We start from the raw sequence: 21,886 nt of genomic DNA on the forward strand, positions 1-21,886 counted from the left end.
CATCTCTGATTAAATCATCCAAAGCCAAACATTCCTCACTAGTGAGATTATCACTCCAAGCAGTGTCTCCATTGCTGTGCCAGTGCTGTCAAATCATGTTCAACGGCCCTTTGAAATGTTGTCATCTCTGGGGTACGAGAATTGACTGGATAAAAATCCATTGTTGATTTAAACTGCACTGATTCAACAAAATGAGAACACACATGAGGCAATTCAATCGATCTATTTTCTGCAGTCAAATTCTCTAAATGTCTGAGGCCCCGTACACACGACCGAGTTTCTCGGCAGAATTCAGCCAGAAACTCGATTGGAGCTGGATTCTGCCGAGAAACTCGGTCGTGTGTACACTTTTCAGCTAGGAACCCGTCGAGGAACTCGTCGGGCCGAAAGGAGAACATGTTCTCTATTTTCTCGTTAGTCAATGGGAAAAGTCGGCCCGCCGAGTTCCTCGGTGGCTTCCACACTGAACTCGACGAGGAACTCGATGTGTTTGGCACGTTGAGTTCCTCGGTCGTGTGTACGGGGCCTAACAGCACATAATTCCCTAAAATAAAAATCCTCACTCTCATGCCTCGTACACACGACCAGTTTTCCAGTTGGGAAAACTGCCATTACAGCTTTTGGCCGGGAAAACTGGACGTGTGTATGCTCCATGGCAGTTTCCCGGACAGGAAAACCGCCGGGAATCCCAGCGGGAAAAATTAGAACATGTTCTCTTTTTTCCTTCCGCGATTCCCGGCGGTCTTTTTCCTGCTAGTTTTCCTATGGGAAACACTGCGGTAGAGCATACACACGGCCGAGATTCCCGGCCAAAACTCTCTCATGGCAGTTTTCCTGCCAGGAAAACCAGCCGTGTGTAGGGGGAAAAAGCTGCCGAGCAGGTTCTCAGCTTTTCCCTCGGGTTTCCCAGTGGTAAAAAGTCCGGAAACCCGTACGTGTGTACGAGGCATCAGATACAATATTGGCAGTTCCATGTGTAGCACTACCCCCGAAGGAGCTGCTGGTTTGATTTGGGTGGGTTACCTTTTGTCTTCTCGCCATCTAGGGTACTGGATGAGAGCTGCAATAAAGTCAATGTCCACATGACAGGTGTCTTTTCTGTGCTTTTATTACCCAGCCGGGTAAAAACGATAGAAGTAGAAGTAGGTGAAGGGCTAGAAGAAATGGAAATGGCGGATTCCCTGGTGTGGAAACAGGTCTGCTTCCAATGTGAAATGTATTTACTACTCTAGCCAGAGTAGGTACAGTGCACCTGGATAGGCCTCTCTCACCAGCCTAGCAGCCAGAGTGTCACTCGGAACTTTAGGTTAAAGTCTCTGCCACAGACCCTCCTAAAGGTGGAAACAATCTCGGTCCAAAATCCCTCTCAACTGGATTCAGCACCCGGATCTCCTTCAAATAGCTTCAATTACATCAATAACTGACAGGCGACCATCGTCCAGCCTCCCAGGTATGAAGTGTCCTTCGATGAGCAGAATAGGCCTCTCCTGCGACACCAGCCTTGTGCTCGGTGTCCCTCAGACAGTTTCTCCATCGACCGGCTTCCTCCACTTTGGACGGACAGCACAGGACCACTTGTAAATCTGTAGACTCAGTCTGCTTACTGAGCCTACGAGGTAGATTGACGCTCCAGACCAACGTGGTCCCGGAGCCACGAACACAGAAGCACATAGACACACCCCGGCTAGAAGGGCCACACACGGGGGTGGTGGGACGACCCAGTTGGAAGGCATGGGGCGACTGACGACCCGAACCAATGGCGCCTGCCCCTTAAATACCCCTCCCCAGCATGCACAGCAAGGCGATCAACCCTCCTGATTGGCTGCCGAGGAGAAGTATCCACACTACCCTGATTCTACTGCTGCCCCCTGCCGTCTGGGGGTGACTGAAGTCCCCAGACAAGAGGATAGGCACACAGCACAGCCAGGGCTGGAACAGAAGCCTATAAAATTTGGCTAAATTAACATGGTCAGAGCCAATTAACTCTCTGACCCCCTTCTAAATTTACAATAGCAACTGCTATAAAAGTAGCCAGGCGCTACACATGTATAGCGGGTCTGGTGATTTCATTGTCTGATGTATGACAATGCCTTTTAATAGTAAAATTTCTTACAAATATATTCACATCAACAATGGTATCGAACAAACTGAAATGCTGCGGGGGGCAGAAGTTTAGTCCTTTGGACAATAAAGATAACTCACCCAGGGCCGGATTTACTCTCCCTGCCGCCCCAAGGCCAGGTTCCGCAAAACACCCGCTCCCCGCCAACCGAACCACCCCTCCTAATCAACGGAGAATGGCAACCAGAAGGCAGGGGCGGCACGGTTAGTTCAAATATTTTTTGTTTCTTTTTGTTTTTACTTTTTTATCACTTATTTTTAGTTTTATTTATTTATTTGTAGCTTGTTTACTTTTTTTTTTTTTTTATAATTTTCTTATTATTTTTACAAGTGATTTCGGCGACATTGCCACAATCACTTGTTAACCAGCGAGCGGATTCCCCCACACTACATTTATTCCTGCTAGAAAGCAACTTACCGCCCTTAACTGTATGTTCCGGGCATCGCGGGACTCCATGCTGCTGCCGCCCCTCGTCACCCTGCCGCCCCGAGGCCTGGCCTTGGTGGCCTTGTGGGAAATCCAGGCCTGAACTCACCACACGTCAGTGTCCTATCAGAAAGATTCAAGACATTTTAATAGTCACTCAAAATTTGCGTGCCTGGCGGCGGGATGTATATCTCCTGCTTCGTCCACGGCGTGTCCTCCTGCGTTTTGGTTGTTGTTCTGACCCTTTCTGCGTTGTCGGTGTCTGTGACCCCCCGTTTTTTGATGGAATAGGGGGGGATCTGTCTTGTTGGCCGCTAGTTGGAGGAAGATCAGGTGAGGGCTCTGAATTGTTAGTGGCCAAGGTGTCATCCCAGTGTTTGTGTTAATTCACTTGCACCTTGCAACTGTTTAGGGGCCAATTGGAGCTCTGAAATTTCATGTTGCAGGACATCCATCTCTTTTTTCTTTGAACTGATGATACTGTCCATAAGAGCTTTTGAGCATATATGGACAGAGCCTCTGTTCATTGTGTTTTTAGAGACTCATTGTGAAGTTCAAATGTGAGGACCTTCTTGACCCTCAATCCCCATGGTATGCGTTTAGCCAATAAATACTCGGAGAGAGAGAGAGCTTCCCAAAATGCTAGGGTCTCCTTTACCATGCTCTTTTCCAATTTCCTAAAGAGAAGCCGCACTAATCCTGCTTCATTATCACTTCTATTGTTAAATGTCTCATGGGCGCTGGTTCTCAGTGTGCTATCTCCCAATAAACAGAAGGTGCGGCTGGTGTCCTGTGATATAACATTGTCCGTCATAATAAGTAGAGGAGTCAGCAAATGAGCACCTTATAGTACAAATGAGGAGATATGCAGAAGACAGCGAGCCAGCGATGCTGCGAGAAGCGAAATCAAAAGAAGAAGAATTCGCTTCTCCAGATGTGTGGAATACCTTGATTAGAACCTAGTATGAGTGCTAGCCCGGTCTTGAGAAAAATAAGAAATGGTTGCACATCCAAAGTTTCCAAAAATGTATTTTATTGCAGACGGTCAAAATACACCAGGGACACCAGGTGTTAATCATGTAGACGCGTTTCATGCATCTGATCTGTGCTTAATCATTACAAAGACTAAACTGAATGTTAAAGCTTATATAGCGCTGCCGTCACATCAACAGGTGCTAATTAGGCGTTCTCAATAAAGAACAGCTACACGACATGATTGATACATATGTTAAAGAACCACTCTATCCTTCAAAATAACAACTATTTATGAAAATACAAAAATATTGCTGTGTGTGTACATATACAACCCAACATACACGAGCACACACAGCAACATAAACACACAGAAAAAATAAGCATGAATACATAGGTACACAATAAACATATAGATGAATGAAATAAAATAAAAGCTATACATTGTTGCTTCTACTAAAAGGTGCATGAACAATTAGAAAAACAATAAAGATGATAAAAACGCACCATGTTAACTATCCCATATTGGTTTTAGTTTTAAACACACTGGGCTAGATTCACGTACCTGCGCTTGTTCTTACGGCGGTCGTATTTACGCTACGCCGCTGTAACTTACAGGAGCAAGTGCAGTATTCACAAAGCACTTGCTCCGTAAGTTGCGGCGGCGTAGAGTAAATGGGGCCGGCGTAAGCGCGCGTAATTCAAATGTGGAAGGGGGGCGTGTTTTATGTAAATCTATGATGACCTGACGTGATTGACATGCATGTGGCATGCGCCGTCCGTGTACATATCCCAGTGTGCATTGCTCCCAATTACGCCGCAACGACGTATTGGTTTTGACGTGAATGTAAATTACGTCCAGCCCTATTCGCGAACGACTTACGCAAACGACATAAAAAAAATTAAATTTCGAAGTGGGAACGACGTCCATACTTAACATTGGCTGTGCCTCCTAATAGCATGAACAACCTTACGCCGAAAAAGCCTAGCGTAAACGATGTAAATAAATTGCGCCGGCCGTACGTACGTTTGTGAATCGGCGTATCTATGTAATTTGCATATTCTACGCCGAAAACAACGGAAGCGCCCCTAGCGGCCAACGTAATATTGCACACAATTATACGCCGCCGCATTCAAGTTACGTCGGCGGAGGAAGCCTATTTTTTCAGCGTATCTGCCTTTGAGAATTGGCGTAACGATACGCCGGCGCAGATTTGAAATTACGGAGGAGTATCTGCAGATACGCCGCCGTAATAGCTACCTGAATCTAGCCCAATATCTATCATTAATTTGCATGTATCAATAGAAATATGAAATAATATATATGAAACTGTTTGCAGGCTTTAGAAGAGGCTTGCTGTGGGAACGACTGCCATGCAGACCAATTTGATGCAGTGTGCGGCGTATGGCCTGAGAACTGACAGGCTGACCCCCCACCCCTTCAACCTCTGCAGAAATGCTGGCAGCACTCATACGTCTATTTCCCAAACACAACCTCTGCATATGACACTGAGCATGTGCACTCAACAGCGACAGAGGGGAACCTGTCCTGTTAAACCACTGTATGGTCTTGACCACCATGTTGCATCTCAGTTTCAGGGTCTTGGCAATCTTATTATAGCCTAGGTCATATTTATGTAGAGCAACAATTTTTGTTTTCAGATCCTCAGAGAGTTCTTTGCCTTGAGGTGCCATGTTGAACTTCCAGTGGCCAGTATGAGAGAATGAGAGCACTAACACCAAATATAACACACCTGCTCCCCATTCACACTTGAGACCTTGTAACACTAACAAGTCACGTGACACCGGGGAGGGAAATGGCTAATTGGGCCTTACTGTATTTGCTTATTGCATAGTGTAGTAGAAATATCAGCCTGCTTTTATGATCCCAGTAAATGAATGCAGGATTTTTTTTCCTTTTTTTCCAGAAAAACCATTTGACACAAACCTCATAACAAACTGCGCAGTGTCTAATGTTATCTGCTCCATTATTTTTGGGGAACGGTTTGAATACAATGACTCGACATTTAAAAAACTTGTTTGTATATTGGGTGAAAATGAGAAACTGTTTGGCTCACCTAAGGTGATGGTAAGCATTGTATTTTACTATTTAATGATCATTAGCTTAGACCAGGGGGTCTCCAAACTGCAGCCCAAGGACCAGATATGGCCCTTTGCTAGTCTTTACCCAGGCCCTTGGGGCACTATTCCTCCCACTGAAACCAACAATAGGGCACTATTTCTTCCACTGATACCAATGATGGTATACTGTTCCTCCTACTAATAGGGGAACTACTCTTCCTCCTATTGACCACCAACCCTGAGGCCTTATTTATTCTTCTGGGACATTTTCTGCCCTCGTTGGCCACAAGCCACAATCCAGCCCTCCTAAAGCAATAAGCTGGCCCTCTGTTTGAAAAGTTTGGAGACCCCTAGCTTAGACCATTATCACAAATATAGACATTATGGCCCAGATTCACATACATCGGCGCTTATATATGCCGCCATAGCGTATCTCTTTTACGCTACGCCAAAGCAACGCAGAGAGGCAAGCATGGAATTCACAAAGCAAATGCTCCCAACGTTGCGCTGGCGTAACGTAAATTCGTAGGCGTAAGCCAGCCTAATTCAAAGTAGGTGGAAGTGGGCGTGATCCATTTAAATGAAGCGTGACCCCATGCAAATGATGGGCCGAACGAACGGTTCATGCGCCGTCCTGTGGAAGTATCCCAGTGCGCATGCTCAGAATCACGTCAGATTGAATGCCTAAGATACGTCGAATCACTTCCTACGACGTGAACATAACCTACGCCCAGCCCTATTCACGTAGTACTACGTAAACGATGTAAAATACGACGGCTGTTCCCTGGTTCATACCTTTGCAGGAGCTGCGCCTCATAGATGGGGAATAACTATACGCCGGACGTAAGCCTTACGCAAACCACGTATATTATGCGCCGGGCGCAACTACGTTCATGAATCGACGTATGTCCCCCATTTGCATATTTGCAATGAGGCGGCCAGCGTAAATATGCGCCCACGATACGCCGGCATAGGAAAGTTACGTCGGTCGGATGAAGCCTAATTTCAGGCGTATCTAGTTCTGTTGGCATGGCACATAGATACGACAGCGCACATTTACACTTATGCGGCGTATCTCGAGATACGTCGGCGTGAGGCCTCGTACACACGACAGAGTTTCTCGGCAGAATTCGTCGAGAATCTCGGTGAAGAGCCGGATTCTGTCGAGAAACTCGGTCGTGTGTACATTTTTGGCCCGATGGAGCCGCCGAGGAACTCGTCGAGCAAATAGAGAGCAGGTTCTCTATTTTCTCGATGGCAGTGGATTTTGGCTCGACGAGTTCTTCATCGGGCTGTTTTTTAAACGAGAAACTCGGTCGTGTGTATGCTAAGAAACTTGTCAAAAACTTGACACTGGAGACCAACATAGGTAAAACTAGCGTTTGGATTGGAGATAGCACATTCGTGTCGCTTCCAACATTATTTAATCGTTTATTTGCAGCGCTTTACACAATTTTTCCTAAGGGCACAAAACTGCAATATACTAATTTTTTTTTTACGATATTCACACAGAGTTCCTTAAAATTAGGTGGAACCTTTTTCTTACTGGACTCAATATTTTTTTTTTTTTTTATTGTCACCTTATTTTGGTCGTGTGTTTTAAATCCTGCTTTTAATCACCTTATTTCTAAATTTTTAGAAAATGCTAATCCTTTTATTTTTTGTAATGTCAAGTTCCCCCCATAGAAACCTTATTGCTTTGTCTTATCTCATGTGTCCCTTTCAAATTACACCTTATATCCAATTTTTACAAAATAAGAACCTGCCTTCTCACTTGCAAAATTGAAATGTAAAAAAATACAAGGACAAGTATGAACAGTAAAAAAAAAATGTACCATTTATTTTGGTAATAAAAAAAAATTTGATATGCAAAAGTCAGCACTGGAGAGCTTGCTGCCATTTGTGCACAGCCAGGTGTGGCCTGATGTGACTGGTGATCAGTTGGAGGCCAAAATGGGGACTTGAGAGGTTCATTCAGGAAGTCACGCATCAAGGTCTTGGACTCCCCGAGGTCAGAAACTGGAGCAGGGCAGGCAGATGTCACCAGGTTGTGGTACTACAGCAGCCTGAACTCTGGTACACCACATGGAAGTAAGGGAGTCACTTTCTTGATTTCTTCAAGGCCTTCCTTGGTGGCTTCCCTGCAGCCTGCTCTTTCACCTTCTCTGCAGCCTTCTCAGCAGCCTTCCTCTTATGCCTGGCTGGAGGTGGTGCCACAGGGGTAGTACTCATGCCAGGAGGAGGAGTAGACGAAGGTGGTGGAGGATGAGTAGCCGACGGTGGTGGAGGAGGAGGTGGAGGAGAAGGAGGAGCAGTAGAAGGAGGAGGAGCAGTAGAAGGAGGAGTAGAAGGAGGAGGAGCAGTAGAAGGAGGAGGAGTAGAAGGAGGAGGAGCAGTAGAAGGAGGAGGAGCAGTAGAAGGAGGAGGAGCAGTAGAAGGAGGAGGAGTAGAAGGAGGAGGAGTAGAAGGAGGAGGAGCAGTAGAAGGAGGAGCAGTAGAAGGAGGAGGAGCAGTAGAAGGAGGAGGAGCAGTAGAAGGAGGAGGAGTAGAAGGAGGAGGAGCAGTAGAAGGAGGAGGAGTAGTAGAAGAAGAAGAGGAAGCAGAATGTTCAGATGGAGCAGGAGAAGAAGAGGAAGAAGAATGTTCAGATGGAGCAGGAGAAGAAGAGGAAGAAGAATGTTCAGATGGAGCAGGAGAAGAAGAGGAAGAAGAATGTTCAGAAGGAGCAGGAGAAGAAGAAGAAGAAGGTGGGGGAGCTTGAGAAGGAGCAGGAGAAGAAGAAGAAGAAGGTGGGGGAGCTTGAGAAGGAGCATGAGAAGAAGAAGAAGGTGGGGGAGCTTGAGAAGGAGCATGAGAAAAAGAAGAAGAAGAAGAAGAAGGTGGGGGAGCTTGAGAAGGAGCATGAGAAGAAGAAGAAGGTGGGGGAGGTTGTGAGTTATGTGGTGTGTGAGGATGGGGATGGCGGCAAATCACAGTGTCCTCTGTGAGAAGACCCCTCACCCCCTGATTTGCCAGGGTGATGAGGAGGCCCTCAAAGAGGAGGCGTTGGTCTAATGTCATTTCTGACATTTTGGCCAAAACAACTGTGACAAATCCCTCCTGAGCAGTGGGAGGCTGTTGCAGGGTTGCATGGGCATCCCGAATGAGGGCTAGTGAGGCGTCACGCACCCTTGTATCCCTCACCTGCCTTCTCGGACGCAGATGAAGAGGAGACACCTGGCATCTCGTGCTTGGCCCAGCAACCTCCTGCAACCCACTTGGGCCTGCCACCTCATCCGCTCCACTTGGGCCTGCCACCACGTTACTGCTACTTGGGCCTGCCAACACGTCCAAGATACTTGGGCCTGCAGCCTCCTCCAAGCCACTCACCCTGTCCTCCTCCTGCCTGGCATTTTCCTGATCCTCCTGCTGCCTGGTCTCGTCCTGTGTATGGGAAAAAAGTAAAGTTTTACTATTTTTTAAAATTTTTGGTTTATTTATTTAAGCTCCTGACTGTAGCATTTTTTTTGGTCACGACTTAGCTAAGCCAATCATTCTGACCCATGTTTTATGGTCAATCACACCACAAAAATTCATGGCCAATACTGACAAATTTTAGGAATAACACTTTTAGATTTAAATTTTTTTTACCTTTAATATCTTAATTTACATCTCTTTAACAACATTTGAACACCACATATTTGCACATTGAAAGTACTATATACCTGGCTCCAGCTGGGCAAATCTGGATCTTCATCCAGGATGGAAGGCTGCTGAGAGGGTTCTTCTGCAGAGGGAGCAGCAGGTTGGCTGGAGGGAAGGCTGGAGCTTCTGTGGCTTCTGGGGCGAAGGCTAGAAAGTGACTCCCTAACCTCCAGGTGTTCATCCAGGAAGCTCAGTTTGCTGTAGTACCACAACTTGGGTTGAAATACCCGCCCTGCTCCAGCTCCAGACCTCATCGAAGCCAAGACCTTGTTGCGTGCCTTCCTGTAGGTGCCTCTCAAGGTCCCAATTTTGACCTCCAACTGGTCAGTTGTCACATCAAACCCCACCTGTCTCCGCACAAGTGGGAGCAGGCTCTCCAGTGCAGTTTTCCGCAATTCTCTATTTCGAGAGATGGGGTCTTTGGTGGCCCACAGAACAGGAAGTTCTTGCCACCTATCAATAAAGATCTCCAAGAAGTCGGGTTGGTTAAAGCGATTCATCTTTTCCTGTCCAAAACCAAGGATAAAAAAATAATGTCACTACACAATCTAGAAAGTCAATTACTCTTTCTCACAAGCTAGCCCTTAAAGGGTCACTAATGGATAACTATATTTTTTGAGGAAATTACTGTTTACAGTGTCTAGAGACATACAAGTGCATACATATAATGTGCCTCTAGTTTCACTTTTGGTTTTAAATTTAGTTATTGTTTCTGTGAAGTAAAGAGACACACAGAACCAAAAAAAAATAAAAGCAGGGCATATTTTTATTGTCAAAAATTATTAGCATTGTTTTGGTTGATTTTTAAACACACAGCTTAGACCACAGTGACAAGCTCCCCTGATAAATTTGAGAGGGAGCAGAACCAGGAAGTGATGATTTATGCAAATGATTACAGCTGCTTAAAAGCAAAAAGGGACAATGAGGACATGAAATCAATACTGATATAATGTAAAGTTAGTTATTTCTGCCCCAAACAATTTTGGCTTAGTGCTCCTTTAAATGTCTGTCTTTCCTGAATATGCCACTGCTGTCCCAAGTTCGAAGCATACCTACACGCTTGTCGTTCAAACGTCTTTCTTACGCAACCCGGTCGTATGGACGCTACATGTGTTCGAGCCTTATATACACTCCGCACACGACATCCGCCCATGCTTAAAAAAAAATTGATGTTTCCCCCCCGCCCCTTATCTTCCGTCGCAAAAACGACAAGGTGGAATTGGCAAGAGATCATGTTGGGTCAGTTCCTAGGAAACAGATGACCAGTTGTGTCGAACTAATAAGCCAGATCTCATCCTCATTTGTGTATGAAACGTTAGTTAGATAAAAGCACTCCGATATAGTTTGGTCAAGACATAAAAGCGACCATTTGCATCATGTTTAAACCGACTTGTTTTTAGAAGACATCCTGATGAGAACCGAGATTGCCCACACAACAGTAGTTGGATCAAAATGCATAATCAAAGCGTTGTTTACGTACGACGGCACTATAGCGGACCATTACCTTCAAATTAAAAACTGGCTATGTTGTAATTTCTGAACCTAAGATGTAGGCCACAAAATCATTCAATCAAGAAAAACATGTAAAATGTAGTTACATACCGGTCTTTGACCCGATCGTTATCTCCGCCGTCTTCCACAAACTGTGAACGCCCCTTTTACTCACGTGGTAGCCCTTTATACACGCGCATGTGGGACTTTACGCACGTCTCCCCGCCCCTGACGTTCATGGTATCGTATTTTCCCCGCCCCTTTTCCATCTTTTTTTTGTTGGAAGCACATGTTGGAGAAGATGGCAGCACGGCGAATCAGGTGTAAGGCCTCCAACATGACCTTTGAGGAAATGGTGGAGATGGTCCTCATCCTCAAAGCAGAGGACTACGATGGGAGGCATGGGCCATATAAGTACCCTAATAAGGTCAAGGCCCAAATAATGGAGAAGGTGAGGAGGAGTCTCCATCAGAAATTTGGGGTGAAAAGGTCCAAGGAGCAGATCCGGAAAAGGTGGTGTGACCTTAAAAAACGGGAGCCGGAACAAATGAAGAGGATCAGGAGAGTGATTAGAAGAAGTAAGTTTGTTATATATTTTGTAAGATTTGTTCCGCGCCATGTGTTTTTGATTTCAGGTTGTACTGTAATATTTTTTTAGGCACAATAATTTGTCGTCAAACTGGACGTCCATTCGGAACGACTAAATATTGTGTTTAAAATCCTAGAAATTAGGACATTTTTTTAAAATTGTGGTGAGATCAATCGTGAAAATAATGTAGATGTGCTATTAAAACCACCAAACTTTTTTTATTAATTAAATATACAGTAAAAGGAGAGTCTGCTCAGCAGTCGGTGACACATGTGGACTCATTTGCATAATTGTTGTCCCCTTTAATAACCCATTTTGGGATTCACACAGAGCTGAGGTGATCCAGTGTATACTTTGTTGGCTTACATGTTTAAAAGTAGACCAAAGCTACAAGATTTGTCAGGATCTTTGTGAATGCCTTCAATCCTGTGTTTTGCCCTGAGGGGTTTTTCAAAACATCAATAGTCCCAGAAATTGTCTAAAGTGAATCATATTCCTCTTTCAGGCCTATAAGCTAGAAAAAACCTGTTTCCATTTTCTTCATTCTCGTAGGGCGTCATGAAGCTTCGACACGGGAGCAAGAAGTCCAGCAAGCCACACCCCCGAGGGATGGTGATGATGCGCAGCCTGCCACCACATCAGGTAAAGTAACATATAACTAACCCAGCTTCAGGTAATGTAGATGTAGGCCTGCCTAATTTTAAAAAATGGTTTTGTCCCACATTTCAGGATCAGGTGGTGGCTTGGACAGGCATACAAAACAGATGGTTATATCTGAAATCTGGGCCTGCAGAGAAGAGGTGGAGGAGATTCATCTGGCCAACCGACAAATTAAAGAAAGAACAAGGAGGGTGGAAAATAAATTAAAAAATTTACTTGATGTTTTGGGGAGACTCTGAATCTAAAAAAAATACAAAAAAAAATTTTATATACCAGATTTTAATGTTTATTTAATCAAAAAAAAACCAAAAAAATAATAAAACCAGATTTTCTACTTTATTTAATCAAAAAAAAACCAAAAAAATAATAAAACCAGATTTTCTACTTTATTTAATCAAAAAAAAAACAAAAAAATAATAAAACCAGATTTTCTACTTTATTTAATCAAAAAAAAAACAAAAAAATAATAAAACCAGATTTTCTACTTTATTTAATCAAAAAAAAACCAAAAAAATAATAAAACAAGATTTTCTACTTTATTTAATCAAAAAAAAAACCAAAAAAAATACAAAAATGATTGTATATTGTATGAGAAAAATCAACCAAAAAAATACAAAAATGATTGTATATTGTATGAGAAAAATCAACCAAAAAAATACAAAAATGATTGTATATTGTATGAGAAAAATCACCCACAAAAATGATTGTATATTGTATGAGAAAAATCAACCAAAAAAATGATTATATATTGTATGAGAAAAATCAACCAAAAAAATACAAAAATGATTGTATATTGTATGAGAAAAATCACCCACAAAAATGATTGTATATTGTATGAGAAAAATCAACCAAAAAAATACTAAAATGATTGTATATTGTATGAGAAAAATCAACCAAAAAAATACAAAAATGATTGTATATTGTATGAGAAAAATCACCCACAAAAATACAAAAATGATTGTATATTGTATGAGAAAAATCACCCACAAAAATGATTATATATTGTATGAGAAAAATCAACCAAAAAAATACAAAAATGATTGTATATTGTATGAGAAAAATCACCCACAAAAATGATTGTATATTGTATGAGAAAAATCAACCAAAAAAATACTAAAATGATTGTATATTGTATGAGAAAAATCAACCAAAAAAATACAAAAATGATTGTATATTGTATGAGAAAAATCACCCACAAAAATACAAAAATGATTGTATATTGTATGAGAAAAATCACCCACAAAAATGATTGTATATTGTATGAGAAAAATCAACCAAAAAAATACAAAAATGATTGTATATTGTATGAGAAAAATCAACCAAAAAAATACTAAAATGATTGTATATTGTATGAGAAAAATCACCCACAAAAATACAAAAATGATTGTATATTGTATGAGAAAAATCACACACAAAAATGATTGTATATTGTATGAGAAAAATCACACACAAAAATGATTGTATATTGTATGAGAAAATATAACAAAAAATTTTGTAGGGTATTTATGAATAAATAAAAATAAAAAAATTTAGAAAATAAAGAGCTTTTGAACATCAAAAAAGTGTGTGGTGTTTTTCCTAAAATACGTCAAATTTTCTATGTGTTTGGTTTGGGGGTCACCTGGGAAATGTTTGCTAGTTGATAATGAAAATACACTTAGTTACACTTAGTAAAGAACTCCAAACAACACAAGCAAGACATAACAAGTTTAGAAAAAAAATTATGATTTATTTTTAAGAAAGCTACAATTAGGGCAAATTTGATTGAGATGGTATTGCCCCCCTACCCATGAAATAGTCCATGTATTTGTCCCGGACTTCACGGGCACTCTGGGGGGGCAGTCCTGTGTGGCCAGCTTCAAGGCCCGCCAAAGTTTCTGCAGGGGTCAAATGTTGTGCCTCGGGCCCAACCAGGGCCATATAATTTGGAGATTGTCTCCTTAAAAAATTGTGGAGAATGCAGCAGGCAAAAATAATTGTATTCCACTTATATTCCGCCATGTGGAGAGAGGTGAGGAAAAGGCGGAACCGGCTGGCCATGATGCCGAAAGCGTTCTCAACCACTCTACGTGCTCGGCCCAGCCGGAAATTAAAGACACTCCTCTCTGGGGTGAGGGTGCGCTGAGGGAATGGCCTCATAAGATGGGGTCCCAGGGCAAACGCTTCATCAGCCAGGAAAACAAATGGCAGGCCTTCTACATTCTGGTCATCCGGTGGCAATGACAGATCATCATCCTGAAGGCGAAGCGCGAACTCCGTCTGCCTGAAGGCTCCCCCATCCGATACCCGTCCATTCATCCCGACATCCACAAAAAGGAATTCATACTGTGCTGACACCACCGCCATCAGCACAATACTGTTGAACCCCTTATAATTAAAGAACTGGGATCCTGAACGGGGTGGAGGCACGATGCGGACGTGCTTCCCGTCGATGGCTCCCCCGCAGTTGGGGAAGTTCCATCGGGTCTGGAAGTCCAAAGCCACAGACTGCCACTCCTGTGGTGTGGACGGAAGCTGGGGAAGAAAAAAAGAAAAAATTAGCCACATAACCTTGCAAGCAGATTATACAAAGACATTATAAGCATTATAACATTTCTGGGAACTAGCATATTATATCTAAATATATTTAGCCAATTAACACATTAAACACCCCCTCTGATGGGCCAATGCCCAAGTTTGGGGGAGGGCTAGATGAGTTTGGGAGTACTAAAAAAAATTAATTTTGATTATTGGTGAACATAGACTTTACAACACATTTTGGAGGGGAGGGCTAGATGAGTTTGGGAGTCCTAAAATTAAAATCTAAGAAAATTAAATATTGGTGAACATAGACTTTACAACACATTTTGGAGGGGAGGGCTAGATGAGTTTGGGAGTCCTAAAATTAAAATCAAATAAAATTAAATATTGGTGAACATAGACTTTACAACACATTTTGGAGGGGAGGGGGGGGACATTACAATGGATATAACACAATACATTGGGAAGTGACTAGACTAGGTAGGTTGGGGCCCAGGATAGCATGCTGGGGAGGTAAGTGATGGAAAATATGCATGTAGGCCAAAAAAGGGGCATCAAAGTTTACATCATGCATGGGGGCAAAGGGGACATTCACAGCATATTCCAGACATGGTAATTAGGGAAGGAGGAGATAACTACAAGACATTAGCATACATTATAGACATAAAATGTGATATTAAAGGAGAAAACTTACCCTCATATATTCCTCCTGCAGAACCTGGATGATGGCAGAGCAGGTGTCAGGAATGATGAGGCCCAGAGCCTGGGGGGAGATGCCCGTGGAGAACTTTAAGTCCTGAAGGCTTCTCCCAGTTGCCAGATAACGGAGGGTGGCAACTAGCCTCTGCTCAGCACTGATGGCTTCCCGCATAACGGTGTCCTGCCTGGTAATATAGGGGGACACCAAAGCCAACAGGTGCTGAAAGACGGGATCAGACATCCTCAGGAAATTCCTGTAATCAACAGGATTATTTTCCTGAAGCTCCCGCAGCAAAGGCATGTGAGAGAATTGGTTCCTACGGAGCAACCAATTCTTGGTCCATGAACGTGTCCTCCTCCTGTTCATGAACTCCTCATTGTCTAGGTCATAAACAAACAGACCTATAGACAGAAGATGCTTAGCACGAAGTCGGCGACGACTAGGTGCCTGCAACATGGCTACAAGGCTAGTTACGAACGACAAATCAGAATTGCACTAAACAGACCGCAGTGAAGAACAGCAAGACCTATGAAGAACGACCCTGACAATGAAAAACGCGGGGACAGGACCGCAATGTAAAACAATACGACCTGACCGCACGTCTCGATTGCCTAGATACGACCCACACAAGTACAAACTGAACGGCAGAGATCAATCTGAAAGCACAAAGACTGAAAAGCACGAATCGTCACTCACCAAACTTTTACTAACACGCGTAAACACGGAATCAGCAAAAGGAGCCCCAAGGGTGGCGCCAACAAAATCAAACCTCCCCTTTATAGTCGCGTCATACGTCGTGAGCGTCATCGCGCCGGAGAACGACCAGATTTTGGTATGTTACGTGTGTACGCAAAGCAAGCCTGCCGAGCTTCTCGACAAGTTCAACAAGGAACTCGTCGAGGAACTCGACGGGCTTTGCACGTCGAGTTTCTCTGTCGTGTGTACGAGGCCTAAGTGCTTTGTGAATCCGGGCCTAAGATACTATAAACCCCCATAATGTTACGAAGACAAGGAGTGTTTGAAAGACAGAGGGACAAGGCCAGGATGCCACATGGAGTGCTAGATGTGATTCAACATTATATACATAGACCAAAGTTCTAAGGATTACTTTTTTGTCCCCACAGCTATATAACTTTTTTCCTAGAATCTCATCCTTTTTTGGAACACAGAAACAGATTGTGCAGAATTATAATGATCTCAAAGAGTTTGTTTTAAAGCGCATCAAACAACAGAGACAAGCATTTGATGCGAATGCAATTTCTGGATATATAGATGCATACCTTCTGAAACAAGAACAGGTATATACTTTTCTTATATAATATTCTTAATTTAATAAATTAAACTTGTGTGATTTTGTGGTTTGCTTCACATTTTTAACAATGTATTGGCAACAGGGCCGTCTTTACCACAGGGTGAATGGGGCAGCTGCCCAGGGCCCTGTCACTGTTGGGGGCCCAAAGCAACCCCCTTTGACATTTTTTTTTAATTTTTTTTTTTTTTAGGGGTCCGGAGGTCCCCAGGGCCCCAGATGGCAACCCCCCTTTTTTTTATTTATTTTTAAATAAAAAAAAATGTTTTTTAATATATTTTTATTTTTTAATAAAGGTCCCCAGGGCCCCGGATGGGTTACGCTTTTAAAAACACAGGCCCAGATTCTCAAAGGCGTTACGACGGCGCAACACCATTTGCGCCGTCGTAACTCCTCATCTGGCCCCGGGTATCTATGCGACTGATTCTTAGAATCAGTTACACATAGATACCCATTAGATCTGACAGGCGTAAGGGGCCAGATCCACAAAAGAGATACGCCGACTTAACTCGATTTTTCTAATTTTACACGGCGTGTATCTTTGCGCCCGATCCTCAAAACGAGAAGCGCCTGAAATTCCGGCTTTTCCGTCCTACCTAAAAAAATTACACCGGCGCATTCTCGTGCGCAAATTACGCTAGGCACGCCGCTTTATTTGATAGGCAAAGATGCAAATGAGGGAGATAGGGCGATCCACAGAATTAAGTGTGTGCGCCGTAGATTACGCCCTGTGCGCACCTGTTAGTTTTCTGGTGGGAATTTACACTTTATAAAAGCAGCCCTAATTTTACACATGCCGTCTGAATGTCTGCTGAAGCAACACCATTGCTGAAGAGCTCAGCACACACACGTTCAGGACTGAAATCTCTCTGCCAAAATGCCAGGACCATCAATGATACTAGCTGCATTAGTCTCTATAGAGGCACAAAGAAGGAGGAGGGCACAGAGGAGGAGGAGGAGGGCACAGGAGAGGGTATACCGCCCACGGCAAGATTTGTTTGGCATGCCTGCTTCTGAAGTTTACCGCAACTACAGATTTACCCGTGAGGCCATCCTGGAATTAACAACAATACTTCAGGATGATCTTACCAGCCCAACCCAACGCTCCCATGCACTGCAGCCACTCACCAAAGTACTGGCCACTTTGCATTTTCTTGCCACTGGCTCATTCCAACGCACAAGTGGAGGCGTGGCTGGGATGGCACAATCCTCCATCAGCAGGTGTGTGCACCAAGTGGTCCCTGAAATCCTGCGGCGCATGGGAAATCAGTTTCAAAAACCCACCCAGGAGGATCAGCGTTTAAAGACCATGACCGACTTTTATCACATTGCCAGATTTCCACGCACCATCGGGGCCATTGATTGTACCCATGTGGCACTACAACCACCCCATGATACTGAGCACATGTTCCGGAATCGTAAAGGCTGGCATTCCATTAATGTGCAAGTCATCGTAGATGCCCATGGCCTCATCTGGCACGTCTGTGCTAAATTTCCGGGATCCTGCCATGATAGTTATATTTACCGGCAGACCCAGATCTCAAGAGATTTTGACCAGAACATGTATGGAGACAGCTGGCTGATTGGTGAGTGACATGTGTGTCAGGTATGTCCCCCCCATGATGCTCACATCACAAGGGGCACATGCATGACTAATATCCTCCTGTCTTTTCCCTTACAGGTGACTCAGGATATGCCTTGGGACCTCATCTAATGACCCCATTCAGGAACCCCCAAACCCCAGGAGAGCAACGCTACAACCAGGCGCACATACGAACCCGGGGAGTGGTTGAACGGACCTTTGGGCTTATGAAGTCCCGCTTCAGATGCCTGGATAAGTCTGGGGGTACCCTGCTGTATTCCCCTGACTTTGTGTGCCAAATAATTGGGGCATGTTGTATACTCCACAACTTTGCCCTCAGAAGGGGACTGCATATTGACTTATGTGATGACCTGACCCCTGACCCAGGCAATCCCCCCCTAACCCACTCTACCCGGTCTGCTGAGGGCACAGCAGCTAGGAGACGCCTTGCAGAAGGCATTTTTTCCCAGTAAATGTACATGATTAATGTCACAATAAGAATGTATCTTTTCCCTGTAAATGCACATCAATAAAGTCACAATGATAATGCATGAATGCACACCACTGTGATTCCTTGCACAGACACATCACATGCACATCGAATTGGATTAGATCCAAGTCCCCCCCCCCCCTTTGGGACTTGGGAGCAGTAACGCCACGCCACGGCTCCAATTATGTCACTGTGCATTCATACACCATTCAGGAACCTGGGATTGCACTTCTCCCTGGTCCTGGGGATCCCTTCTCCACCAAAACTGAGGGTGACACCCTTAATTTCTTAGGAATGCCACCCCCCACATTCACACATCATTCACACACATAAATCAAATCATAAGTACAGAAGACCAAATTAAAAAAAAAAATGCATAAACAAAAAAACAAAAGTATCCCAGCAAATTAATTAGCGGCGGCGATTGCTACGCCTTGGCTGGGCAGGGGCACGGGCAGGGGCACGGCCACGCCGTCGCGGAGGATGTCCATTGGGGGGGTGAGCTGGGGAAGGAGGAGCCTCCTGGGGGGGTTGAGCTGGGGAAGGAGGAGCCTCCTGGGGGGGTTGAGCTGGGGAAGGAGGAGCCTCCTGGGGGGGTTGAGCTGGGGAAGGAGGAGCCGCCCCTGCTGGCCTGCCCTCCATGGCCCCTGCAATGCGAGTGAGACAGGCAGTGAGGGCAGCCGCATTGGCCTGGCCAGACCTTGTATTGTCCTGCACAGCCTGGGTCAGGGCACTCAGCTCATGGGCCACGCGCGTTGTGGCGGTCTGTATGTCGTTCAAACATGTAATGACCGCCGTTGAGTTGGTGGCCACATCACCGAGTGCCTCCATCATTTCACCCTGGCTGTGCTCCATCTGCGTAAGTTTTTCCAGTATTTTTCCAAGAGTGCGGGTCTGCCGGGCATTGTCCTTCACCACACTGGCCGACAGACGCTCGCCCACAGCCACGGTCTCCTGGGTTGGCCCCCTGGCTGCCGCTGAGTCTTGCGGGCCTGGAGGAGGGGAGAGAGTGACCCTGGTGACTGGAGGCCTGTTGGGGGAGAAGTGGGAGGGGCTACCCCTGATGGTGGCCTGACTGGTGCCAGCCTCAGGGGTAGTCTCAGGGGAAGACTCAAAGGTCATCATATCAGTGGCCAGGAGGACTTCCCGGCCAATCTGCATATTTTCCTCCTCCTCCCCCTCATCATCCTCCTCCCACTCATCCTCCTCCCCCTCAACCTCCTCCCCCTCAACCTCCTCATGAGTGGAGGTTTGGCCAATCCCCTCCCCTGGGGAATCCTGCCCTTCTTGGGACTCATCATCAGCCTGTCTTGGGGGTGGTGCTGCAGCCTGGCCCGATGGGCCTGCAACCTCCTGGCCTCCAACCTCCTGGCCTCCAACCTCCTGGCGTGTAACCTCCTGGCGTGTAACCTCCTGGCCATCTGTGGAGGACACAAAACAATCACATGTTTGAGGAACCACACACTTGGCACATCTTCCCTTCCCCCACCCACACATGCTAATCAACAGAGAATAAACATCTGAGAGGAACATCTGACGTATAGCCAGGCAGGCCCACCACCTGCTGTGGGTGGAAACACTGGGCCACTGCCCATTCCTCCTCCGTCAGTCTGACTGGGCAGGGTCCCCCTCCTCCAGTGCTCCTGGTATGGGCGTCGATCCTTGCCATCTTATTCCGGACGACGCTTCTCAGATCATTTATTTTTTTCTGTATGCCAGCGGGGGTCCTAGTCTCCCCCCCCCCCCCGCCGCATTGATCTGGTCGGTGATTTTTTTTATAAGCTGCCTCCTCCTGGCCGGGGTGGTGTTCTGGCTCTCAGGGCCATGCAGAAATCGCCCATATTTCACAATGCCCCGAGCAAGAATTTGCTTCTCTCCCAGGGTGAAATTAAGCTTCCTGCGTTTGGGGGGCATCACATACACCACCCAGCAACAACAAACACACCCGACAAACAATCTACAATACACACCCAAAAACCTGACAAAAATATATACCACAAAAAACTAAACAAAATCTAAACACACAAGGACACAGCTAATAGTAATTCAAAAACAAACACGCACCAACAAACACCCAAAAAACAAACACCAAAAAACAAACACCAAAAAACAATCAGCAAAAACAATAACAAACAAAATAAATAAAGACACTTCTCAAAAACAAACAACAACTAGACTCTCCAACTCCTCAAACACTTTTCTCACAAACACAACTTACCAACACACAAACAAACAGAGCAGAAGCAAATTGCTCATGGAAGGGGAACAATGGGATATACTTTTGCAAGGGAAGTGTGTGTGTGTGGTGCTTTTTAGACACAGGGCGATCCTCAAACTAAGTACACTTGGCCTTTTACCTATCTCACTGATTGCGCCGAGACCAGTTCTGCACATGCCCAGTGAGGTCCCGATTCGTGCGCGCATGCGCAGTACGGCCGGTGCCTCATTTGCATGGGGTCACGGCTCATTACAATGAAGCACGCCCACTTCCTTCCCACTTGCAAAAACCCCGCCTTACGCCTCTGAATTTAAGTTACGCTGGCGCACATTTAGACGCAAATGCGCTGTGGATACGGCACTTACGACACCAACTTAGGGCAACGTAACTTAAATGACATAAGTTAGGACAAACTAAATTTGCACCGCTGGCTGAGGATCTGGCCCAAGGCTCTTACGCTGTCAGATCTTAAAAGTTATTTTTTTTCCCGCCGCTAGGTGTCGCATCGTCGTTTTCCCCGTCGTCTATGCAAATGAGGTAATTACGCGAGATTCCCGAACATACGCGAGGTCGACACTGAGAATTTACGTCGTTTCCGTAGCGTACGCGACGCGTAAGGTTGCCCCTGCTATTAGGAGGGGCAACCAATGTTAAGTATGGCCATCGTTCCCGCGTCGAATTTAAAAAAAATTACGTTGTTTGCGTAAGACGTCCGTGAATGGCGCTGGATGCCATTTACGTAAACGTCTAAGCAAATGACGTCGGGGAAACGTCATTTAGCGCAATGCACGTCGGGTAATTTACCCGACGGAGCATGCGCAGTACGCTCGGCGCGGGGGCGCGCCTAATTTAAATGGTGCCCGCCCCATTTGAATTGGGCGGGCTTGTGCCGAGCGATTTAACGATACACCGCCGCAAGTTTACAGGTAAGTGTTCTGAGAATCAGGCTGTAAACCTGTAAACCTGCGGCGGTGTAACGTAAATCACATACGTTACGCTGCCCAGGAGCAACGTAAATGTATGAGAATCTGGCCCACAGTG

General features: G+C 45.0%; 1 protein-coding gene across 1 annotated transcript in view; it reads left to right on the forward strand.

Annotated features, from left to right (window-relative positions):
* Positions 1-21,886, forward strand: part of LOC120943452 (cytochrome P450 2K1-like) — a 70,944-nt gene that overhangs the window by 29,753 nt on the left and 19,305 nt on the right. Inside the window, exons 4-5 of the mRNA XM_040356757.1 lie at positions 5,449-5,609; positions 16,371-16,544. Coding sequence (XP_040212691.1) covers positions 5,449-5,609; positions 16,371-16,544 — 335 coding nt within the window. The remainder of the gene's footprint in view (positions 1-5,448; positions 5,610-16,370; positions 16,545-21,886) is intronic.

This window comes from Rana temporaria, chromosome 6 (assembly GCF_905171775.1).
Source record: "Rana temporaria chromosome 6, aRanTem1.1, whole genome shotgun sequence".
NCBI classification, from domain to species: domain Eukaryota; kingdom Metazoa; phylum Chordata; class Amphibia; order Anura; family Ranidae; genus Rana; species Rana temporaria.